General features: G+C 53.4%; 1 protein-coding gene across 2 annotated transcripts in view; it reads left to right on the top strand.

Moving 5' to 3' along the window:
• The first annotated feature begins 246 nt into the window (after window positions 1–246).
• Window positions 247–10804, top strand: part of SLC52A3 (solute carrier family 52 member 3) — a 14203-nt gene continuing 3645 nt past the window's right edge. Inside the window, exons 1-3 of one of the 2 annotated variants that reach the window (XM_084775337.1) lie at window positions 247–1153; window positions 8652–9273; window positions 10328–10804. The exon at window positions 10328–10804 is cut by the window's right edge and continues 11 nt beyond it. In XM_084775337.1, the coding sequence (XP_084631463.1) occupies window positions 8707–9273; window positions 10328–10804 (1044 nt within the window). In that variant the 5' untranslated portion in view covers window positions 247–1153; window positions 8652–8706. Of the gene's footprint in view, window positions 1154–4458; window positions 4539–8651; window positions 9274–10327 lie in introns of those variants that run through there. The other variant, XM_084775336.1, reaches the window with a different exon arrangement.

Consider the following 10804-nt stretch of genomic DNA (forward strand, 5'->3'; position numbering starts at 1 on the left):
CACAAGAACAGAGGGACCTGCCACCTCCCGTGCCCTGTGTGCTGAGAGCTTTATTGATGCAGCATAAGTTAACATTGGATATTTTTCTTATTCTTCACTTTTTCTTTTTAATAGTCTGTTATAATTTTAGGTTAAACAACCAACAGGCTTACAGATTCACAGATGGTTAAATATATCAGTTAAGGCTAAAATTTCCTTTGATCCCTCCTCCTGAGCACTCCCCGAGCCCACACACACACACACACACACACACACACACCACAGCCAATGTTTGTAGATTGTTTCTTACAGATCTATGTGCTAAATTTCACACATACATCCTAAAGAATTGGGGGGGGGGGGCAACTGGGTGTTGGAGGTGCACATCTTTAATCCCAGCACTCAGGAGGTAAGGCAGGCAGATTTCTGTGAGTCCGAGGCCAACCTGGTCTACAAGGCGAGTCCAAGACAGCCAGGCCTATTACACAGAGAAACTCTGTCTTGAAAAACAAACAAACAAACAAAGTGTGGAACTGATTAGTGGGGATGCTTTTCAAAGGAATAAAGTTAGATAATTTATTCCGCCCGCACCCCCATCCCCCACACCCCAAGCGCTCCTGTGCTTTCGCTGTCTTGTTGGGTGTGAGGTCAGCTGTCTTGATGGGGACTTCGGTATGCTGCTGCCCCGCAAAGGGAGCTAATTAGTTCTTGAATGTTCTGGAGGTCTCTCTAAAGCCTTTTTCCAGCCCTTTTCTCTGATGGCACTTTGTCCACACCAGCATTTCGACTTTCTTCTCCTGCCTTCTCCTCACTCTAGCTTGGAGGCCCCACTTACCGCACTCTAGAACGGTGGCGGAGTGAGGGGGAGCGGGGGGGGGGGGGGGAGGGGTGGGGAGAGGGGAGCGGTGTGGTTGGGTGGAGAGGGACCTTGGTTGTGAAATTCTAAGGCCCCTCAGTAGGATGAAGGCTCCTGCACCTCCTGGCGGCTTCTCTGGTGAACTGCAGCGGCTCCTTAGTGCCTGACCTTCCCACAGGAGGGTGAGGTCAGGAAGCTGCTCCTGTGGGCGGCCTGCTCTTGTGCGGCCTGGGCACTTGTGGACAGGCTGGTCTCTGCTTCTGGGGCTTCCCAAGGAACGTGAGCGCCACCTCGAGTCGTCCAAGGCTCTATTTGCAGGTACCAGTTATGGCTGAGTTGCTCTTCTGTGCTTCCTTAGTGAACCAGGGTCTTTTCTATTACATCTGTTGGGGGGAGGGGGCACATCCCTCACAGTGTGTGGGGGTCAGAGGGCAGCATGCGGGAATCTGTTTTCTCCTGCCATCATGTGGGTCTGAGTGATCGAACTCAGATTGACAGGCTTGGGGACAAGCGTCTTTACCCAGCCCATTAGTTTTGTTTTCAGACGGCGATAAGCAGGGGTTTGCTCTGCAGTCCTTGCTGGCCTTGAACTCGTGTGTATTTCCTTCAATTTCCCGAACGGCTGAAATCACAGGCCTGTGGGACTGCTCCAAACTTTGCAGTCGGGGTTCGTCAAATAAATGAGCACCTGCAATGGGCGGAGCTAAAGTGATCCTGCGGAAAGGAATCCCAAACAACCAGCCGACTGAAGAAGCACTTTCCCACACTAGCTGGCCCAAGGCGGACTAGCCGCATTCAGCTCCAGAGGACGCCCCGCCCACCCGCCTCGAGTGTCCCGCCCACCCGCCTCGTTCTCCTCCCCCCCCCCCCCCCCCCGCCCCCTAGGCCCATTATAAGGAGTAAGTTGTTGACGCAGTCATCTCTACTAGACGCCACTTTGCCAAGGGCCAGAACTTTGACCCCCGTTCACCTGTACATCCTAAGCCCTTCCCATGGTATCAGGTTTACAGCTAGCGTTTAACGGCAGTGGCTGAATTAACTGGAGTTGATAATGAAACCCCTAAAGGAAGTCAGCAGCATAGTGATTAGAGGGGTCTCAGAGTTTTCTTTTCTTTTTTCTTTTCTTTTCCTCTCTCTCTCTCTCTCTCTCTCTCTCTCTCTCTCTCTCTCTCTCTCTCTTTCTCTCTCTCCTCCCCCTTCCTTCCTTCCTTCCTTTCTTTTTCCACAACAGGATTTCTCTGTGTAGCCTTGGCTGTCCTAGAACTCTCTCTCTGTAGACCAGGCTAGCCTCCAACTTAGAGATCCACCTGCCTCTGCCTCCCAAGTGCTGGGGTTAAAGGTGTGCACCACCCATGCCTGGTTTAAGAGGTCTCTGACATTAAGTGCAAAAGGCAGTGTGAACATTTAGGAGTTGTTGAGGATGTAGCCCAATTGGTAAAGTACTTGGCTTAATATGCACAAAGCCCTGGGTTGGATCCCCCAGCCCAGCATAAAGCCAGGAGTGGCGTGATCCTAGCCTTTGGGAGGTAGAGGCAGGAGGATCAGAAGTTCAAGGCCCATCTCTGTGCAGATATAGAGTTTGAGGGCAGCCAGGGTACATGTTTGTTTCAAAAAAAAAAAAAGGAATAAACAGACTGAGTTGTGCCCCACGCCACCCCCCACCCGCTGGGCCTGTGCAAATAAACTTTAAACTTTCTGTAAATTTTAAACTGCTCGAAGGATCTGGGGGCATGGCTCAGTGGTAAGGCACCTACCTACCTAAACCCTGGGTCCTTCCCCAGCACCCCAAAAAATGCAGAGTGTAGGCAGGGAGGAAACTATTTAAAAGTTAAAAAATCATAAATAAACAACAAAAGCTATAAGACTTTCTACAGATTACAAAGTCAGGGCTGGGGCACATTCATGTGGGCAGTGAACAGTGACCCATGCAGGTGGCTTGTTACAGACAAGACCGGAGAGTTCCTCAGTGGAGGTGGCACTTGACATTCATGGTTGGAAATGAGATTGAATCTCGTCAGGAAGTGATGCGGGCCAGACAGGGCTTTCCACTGAAGGAATGGTGTACGGTGGCCCAAAAGGTACCGTACGCGCTTCCAAAAGTAGCCAGGGCAACTGGTGAAAGCGAAAAGGCGTTGAAGATTACTGGTCCCCGTTGGAAGAGGACTTTACTTGGGTGAATTAGGTGAGCAGCAGGCGGTCTCCAAGAGTTGATGGCAGTTTATTAAATTAGCAGTACCGTGGAGCACCTGTGCAAGGCCCGGCCGCTGGCTGGACCACAGCAAGGAGGACAGTTGGGATGGAGGAAGTCCTTGCTGCACCCAGGAGGACAGCGTTCCGGGAGCAAGTGCAGGGGTAGCCTCTGCTGGGGAGGCCTCCTTTTCAGGCCTGTGTCCCCTAAGGCTAACACACGTGGCCTTGGTTCAACAGGAAGGGCGTGTCTGTGCCGGCTCCCCTTTCAAGCTCTTTCACGTTGTAGTACGGGCAGGAGACACACCCACAGGAGAAATTCCAACCAAAGTACCACAAAATCAGAGGTTTGGAGAAGGGTCAGGGGGAGGGAGCTAGGCTGGGATGCTCCGTGACCAAAGGGTCTTGGGAAGGGAAGTGGCACCCAGGTTATGAGGGAGGCACTGCACGTGAGTAAAGATTATCTTGTCGCAGAGATAAAGTGTCCCTATGATCAGAGCTGTCTGTACAGCCCTCTGTGGCTATAGATACACTGTGACTCTCTTGGACTGCCTCCACGGGGAGATGTGGATTCTATGACCAAAGGCCAGAGCCCCAGGCCATCCTGGAGGCTTGGATGGACCAGGTCAAACTGTACCCAAAGATGTAAAGATGTCTGCTTAGGGTAAGGTCAGGGGAAGGGACAGGAGACCTGCTGCTATACTCTTTGAGTAGTGTTTTCTGAGCCCAATAGCACACCGCCTGCTGAGTAAGGGCTCACCCTCCCCCCCTCCCCTCACCCCCCTCCCCGCCCCCCCCCCCCGCCCTGCACCCCGCCTACCCTCCCTCCCCCCTCCACCCTTGCCCCAGGTCTCCATAACAGTGAGGCTCTCGGAGCTGAGAGTGGCAGGCAGTTCAGAAAGTGCTGAATTTATTCACTGGCGGCCACCCAAAAGGAGACTGCGTTCCAAACCCTGTTTGACGCATTTTTCCCCCAGCGTGAACACCCCACGGTTCTGCCTCCAGTCCTCGCCCAGTGCTTCCTGTTACAACTTCCTTGACACTAGCATATTCCTCCCCGGGTCTCAGTTTTCCCATCTGTGAAATAGGGCAGAAAAACACATGCCCTGTTGCCCAGACACCAGAGGCTTGAGAGTCACTCAGAGCTGGGTGGCTCCACTCAAGAACTCATTTCTCTGAACCTCACTTTTCCTCATCTGTACAGCAGAGATCCTGGAGTGGGCTCCCAAAAGCAGGACTGAGGAGCACTAGCTTACTTATGTCTGATCGCAAAAGCCTCTACCCCACCCCTGGCTTGCTCTCGCGGGAAGGAGAGGGGCGGGATGCTGAAGGCTCTCTATAGGCTGCTGGCAGTGGCTCTGGAGCGCTGTCTCAGGGCCACCCCCCACCCCCCACCCCCACCCCACCCCCGGTCCCGCCTACCTTCCCGCTGTCGCCACCGGGGCGGGGCGGGGACAGACAGGTGCTGCCACAGACTCCTGGAGCTACTCTGCAGGCAGACCCTCCTTCACCCTCGGTGAGTGGCTGGTGGAGCACGGTTGGGGGGCATCCGCCTGGGTACAGCGGGTGGCCTGTGACCTTTCCCCTAGTTCTCTCCAGGAGGGCGGCCGGAGTCGGTGGAGTAGCTGCGGACTCTGAGCCGCCCTTGCGCTCCCAGCCCCGGCCAGCCAGCGACAGATGCTGTGCTGCAACTGCAGGCACCAGCTGAGCCTCAACCACTGGCGCACAAGGTCTCCCAGCCTCCAAAGTTTGGCTAGTGTGGGAGAGGCCGCATGCCAGGGAAGGGAAGAAGGAAGGGAGCCTGAGCACCCCCCCCACCCCCCTTTCCTCCTCTGGCCCCTCGGCCCGTGCTTAGACCTGGGCCACCAAACCATGATTATACCCAGGCCCTTTCACAGGTGGGACACCCCCCCACCCAGGAGGCTCAAAGAAGAGCTGAGGTCATATAGCCTGGACAGTACACAGCTCTCTCAGAGATCAGGGTGGGCAGGGTGCCACTGCCACTACCTGCTTTCCAGGTGTGTGGTTGCCCGAACAAGTCTTTGCAAAGGGAACTTGAATAGGCATAAGTTGAGGACCATAGGCAAAAATTCCTGTCCCCCCAAAATAGCTGCCCCTTAACCTCCACCTCCTTCTAGTCTCTAACTCTGCCTCAGCTTCTCCTGTCTCCTCTTTTCCTCCTTCTTTCCTTCTGTCCACTTCCAGGTCTGACTGTTGATTCTCTGGGCCCCAGTGGCCTGTCTACCATGCACCAACCACTGGTCCACACCTCCTCAGCCCCTATTCAGAACCCTACTCCGTCCCTCAGGTTGGCTTTCTGGTCCCTTGCTCTGCCGACCCAAAGCCAGGCAGGCCTTACCCGGTCCCCAGTGCCCCCCGTGCAGGCTGGGGCTGGCTTTCTCCAGTCTGGCCCCCTTGGCTCCGTGTCCACCAGCTGCCAGCCTGTCTATGCAGGGTGAGCACCCAACCGTGGCGCCAGGGTGTAGGGTGGCCCAGTCCCTTACAAACCAGATGCTGCATCCACACAGGAGAGAAAACCCCCCACCTGGATACCGATTCCCGTGGGAGAATTCTGTACTTGCTGATAAGCCCAGATAGGCTCCTTGAATGCCTAACCTCTGAGGATCCTGAGATGGGAGGCTTCCCACAAATGCCAGGAAACGGTTCCAGTCCAGGACCAAGGTCAGGCCACACAGGGGAGGAGGTAGCCAGTGCCACACAATGGGGGTGTGGGACCGCTGACATTCGGTGTTTGATGTAGAAGTCACAAAGAGGGCGGCTTCTCCTTTCAAAGAGCGCGCCTTGCACTAGCTGACCAAAAGTAACAAAAAATGCAGGACTGCTCCATAGTGTCACACACCACGAGCAGGCGTGTAACCTCTGGCCATTTCTTTTTTCCTTTCTGAGCCTCGGTTTCTCCCCCTCCTGTGAAATGGGGGTGAACCCAGGACTGCAGAGAGGATGTAAAGGGGTTCAGTATGGGTGGTCTGCAAGCAGCCTTGGCGGCTCAACGTCCAGTCAGGACCCTGACATGCAACGGCTGTGCCTTGCTTCGTTTGTGGCTACCTATTGCTCTCCCCACCAGAGCCAGTCAAGACTGGTCTTCCTCAACCCATGCGGGTCACTGAGGACACACCCACACTGTCCTTGAAGGCCCTGTGACTGCCCCTCTGTTTCGCTCTTGCCCTTCATCTTACATCTACAGCCACACTAGCCCCAAGGTCTTTGAACATGGTGGGCGCCTTGCACTGGCTAACCGTCTCCACCCTGGACCCTCTTTCCTCAGACTTTTTCACACCCGGTAGTCCCACCTCCCAACTCTTCTTAGCTCTGTGTATTCAGTGCTGCTGGTTTTGATTTTCCCGTTTTCCTGGGTGACAGATTGACTCCCATTCCTGAGAGTCGGAGACGATTGTTCAGCCGGGTGTAGGCACCCAATAAAGGCTAGTTACTACATGAGTGCCCAAGAGCCACAAGGTCACTGAAGACAGAGCAGAAAATACAGATAGTGAGCCATGCCTTGTGGCGCAAGCCTATAGTGGCAGCTTCTAGAGAGGCGGAGGCAGAGGGAGACCTGTCTGGACTACAGAATGAGGTCACAGCCAGCCTGGACCGCTCAATGAGACCCTGTCTCAAAATTAAACGTTAAAAGCAAGAAGGCTGTGTGTAGCCCAGTGACAGAGCTCTTGCCGTGCATGTATGTGTCCCCTGGGTTCAATATCCAGGATGCAGGGGTGGAGGGGCTACACCCCACCTCACGTTCATATTTTAAACGTGTCCCTGCCACACCAGGAACATTCACTCACTGCTCTGAGAGAACCGGTCTGACCTTTGTATATGCTGTCCCCTCTGCCTGGGACATCCTCTCCCTATGAGCAAGCAGTACTGGTTGTTCTTTTTTGTTTATTTGTTTTGTTATTGTTGTTGTTTTGGTTTTTCAAGACAAGGTCTCTCTGTGACTCACGTTGTAGACCAGGCTGGCCTCGAACTCACAGCGACCCGCCTGCCTCTGCCTCCCGAGTGCTGGGGTTAAAGGCGTGCGCCACCACTGCCCGGCTAGTACTGGTTGTTCTTTAAAGGGTCTCCAGACCTAGAGAACTGAGTAGGATGGAAGTGGGGGGTCTGGGGTGCAGCCCCTGATGGACTGCTTATCTCTCCTCTCACATGACAGCCCCGGATGGGAAACTGCCTGCTTTAATTACTGACAGGCTCCCTCTGATCTCATTTTATCATTTGCTGCGTCAGGAAGTCAACAGAGCAGTAGTAACTGGCAGTGTCCTCCTGCGCCCCCTGGAGCATGGACCCAGCAAGGGCACTGGGATGGCTTCCTGGCGCAGGATCCTGTATGAATCTGGGTCGGGGAAGAAGCAGCCCACCAGTACACCTTTGCAGGTGGGGCAGGGGAGCAGCTTGGAAGGTACCTGCCTCCAGGTCCTCTAGCAAGCCTGGGGCGAGGCCAGATGAGCCCTGGGTGAGAACAGGACACAGGACAGCATCTTGATAGTGAGGTCTAATCACCTCCACTCTGCTCCCATCTCTCAAATAACTTCCTGTTCCTAGGTCAGTTTCCTGTGTAGGGACCAGGGAGAGAGGCTGACAAAGCATCAGAGATTCCTGGGTGCAGCTTGGGCTCTAGAACTGCTAGAACAAAAGAGGGGTTCATGAGTGTGGTGACATATACTCCTGAGGTAAGAGCGGGAAGATCATGAGTTCTAGCCTAGCCTGGGCTAAATAATCAGATTTTTTTTTTTTTTGGTCTCAAAACCAAAACAGGAAAAATAAATAAATAAATAAATAAATAAATAAATAAATAAAAGGAAAAAGAACACTTGGAGTCGGCTTGTGACTCCGGTTGGGTGAGATCTGGCATGGGCCAATTCAAGGCATATGGTGGGAGGAAAGAAGTCCCCCCCCTCTTCCTCCATTATAGGAAGGCCTGGGGTGATACAGCTTTCACAAAGGCACATGCCACTTGCTGCCTGGGTGGCCTTGGGCCTGTGACTCTGACTTTCTAGGCCTCTTCCTCCCCACCTGATCATCAAAGACACTAATGTGAGATGGCTGAGCTTCTTTGGTTATGGTTATCAAAAAATGTTACATCTGCTGACTTTTCCAACTCACGTGAAAAATTTACATGTGACCATGGAAATGGTGCCCTGGAGTCATTTTCCCATCCAGAAGAGAGACCTGTTTATGGATTAAGGACCTGTCCTGTGCTTTTCCTTTAAACTGTTTATATCCCTGGCAAATTTCTTTCCTGAGTTTTCAGTTCTTGGTTTGTAAAAACTCTTCATATATTGAAGAAGCAAGCCTTTTGTCTGTTTTGCGCATATCTATCCCCGGTTGTCACTTGTCTTTTGACCTTGCTGCTGGTATTTCTCTCTTTTTTTTTTTTTTTACAGAAGATATTTTGTTTACCTGCTTGCTTGCATTTTTCGCATATGTGAGTTTTAACATTTCTGAGGTTGAATATATCAATCTTTTTTTTTTTCTTTCGTGGTGCAAGGATTTCTGATTCCTGCTTAGTTGAGAGGAAAGCCTTGCCCAGTTGAAGGCTATCTGTGAACAAATGCATCTGTGTTTTCTGATGATACAAAGCCAGCTCACTGATGGTCTCCTTCTTTACCAGCTCCGCCACAGCCTGACCTGGAGGACGGGACAGCGTCCGGCTGAAGCTGGCCACGATGGCCTTTCTGACACACCTGCTGGTCTGTGTCTTCGGCATGGGCTCCTGGGTGGCTATCAACGGGCTCTGGGTAGAGCTGCCACTGCTGGTGACCGAGCTGCCCGAAGGCTGGTACCTGCCCTCCTACCTCACTGTGGTCATTCAACTGGCCAACATAGGCCCCCTGCTAGTCACCCTGTTACATCGTTTCCAGCCTGGCTGCCTGTCAGAGGTGCCGGTGATCTTCCTTATCCTGGGCATTGGCACAGCTGCCTGCATCCTCCTAGCCTTCCTATGGAACATGACCTCGTGGATACAGGGTGGACACCACAGCGTGGCCTTCATCGTCCTCACCTTCTTCCTGGCCCTAGTGGACTGCACGTCCTCCGTCACTTTCTTGCCTTTCATGAGCCAGCTGCCCACGTATTATCTTACCACCTTCTTCATAGGCGAGGGGCTCAGTGGCCTCCTGCCCGCACTGGTGGCTCTGGTCCAAGGCTCAGGTATCACCACCTGTGTCAATACCACGGAGACGCCGGGCACCACCTTGAGCCCTGTGACCGCTGTGGAGACCCACATCACCCAGGTACCTAGTGTGACCTCGAGCCTTTGCTGCACTGTGCTTGGTCCCCAGTATAGGGAAGGGAAATTTTGCTTCCTCTATTTCCGTTGTTTCCTTGACAGGACTAGACATTATTTTATGTATTTGTTTGTTTGTTTGTTTTTATGTGTCTTCTGACATGCGCATAGGGCCACCTACCACAGTACAAGTGTGGCAGTCAGAGGACAACTTTGTAGGGTCAGTTCTCTATTCCCACCTTTACAAGGGTTCTAGGGCCGGAACTCTGGCTTGTCTGCTTTGCATGGCTAGTGGCTTCATCTGTGGAGCCATCTTGTCAGCTAAGGGCTACGAGTTAACGTGTGTGAGGCGGGTGAGAAGGACCGTTTGAAGTGTGCGCATGTTGGGGGGGTTCACAAAAGTTTGAGATTCAAAGATGGGCCAGGTGATAGGGCTCACACAGCAGCCAGTGACAGGGTCTCGGGGCTCCTGGGGTGTGGAAACATACTCTGCAGGGGAGAAGAGCAGACAGCTGATGAGCAAAGGTGGCCGGTGATAAACTCAGATGAAATCTGACAGGTGACAAAGGTTACATAGCGCAGTCCTGAAAATGTCCCCAGGGGACCTTGGGGAGCTACGACTCTGTCCCAACTCAACCAGTTTAGAGTACCAGGTTCTAAAGAAATCTTGGGGTGATATATTCTAGTCTTCTAGTTAGATGGGGGGCGGCTATCCTGATCCCCCAAACAAAATCACAAAGACCCAGGAAGTGAAAATCTAAAGACGAGACATCTCTGAACTCCTCAGGGCCAGATTTGTTGTTGTTGTTGTTTTGTTTTTTGTGACAGGGTTTCTCTGTGTAGCTTTGGCTGTCCTGAACTGACTTTGTAGACCAGGCTGGCCTCGAACTCACAGCGATCTGCCTGCCTCTGCCCCCGGAGTGCTGGGATTAAAGGCGTGTGCCACCTTTAATTCTGCAGGGCCAGATTTTTATCTGGGCATCTGGGATGATGTAGCAATTGTATCTGACATGGATGCCTCCCACAGTGATGTGGCTGACTGTGGCTTTGTTCCTCCACAGGGAACCCCCAGCCCTTCCCTGTCACCCATCACCTGGCACCTGGAGAGCCACTACCTGGCCCCACGCTTCCCGCCACTGCTGTTCTTCCTCTTGCTGTCCTTCCTGATGGGCTGCTGCCTGGTGGCCTTTTTCCTCCTGCAACGGCAGCCCTGGGGACGGCAAGGCTCCATAGAGGACCTCCTCCACTCCCAGGTCATCCTGCACTCCATCAGGCCACGAGACGCAGAGGACACCAGCTCACTGGGCACCTCTGCGAGCAGCCCAGGCAAGGGGAGGGTGGAAGTCAGTGTGGCTCGACTCGGCCCAGCCCAGCTGGCCTTCATCTACTTCGTGGTGGCCTTTGTCAACGCACTCACCAACGGTGTGCTGCCCTCGGTGCAGACCTACTCCTGCCTGCCTTATGGGCCTGTCGCCTACCACCTGTCTGCCACCCTCAGCGCCGTGGCCAGCCCCCTTGCCTGCTTCCTCCCCATCTTC

Source organism: Acomys minous (genome assembly GCF_964271855.1).
Source record: "Acomys minous genome assembly, chromosome: 3".
NCBI classification, from domain to species: Eukaryota; Metazoa; Chordata; class Mammalia; order Rodentia; family Muridae; genus Acomys; species Acomys minous.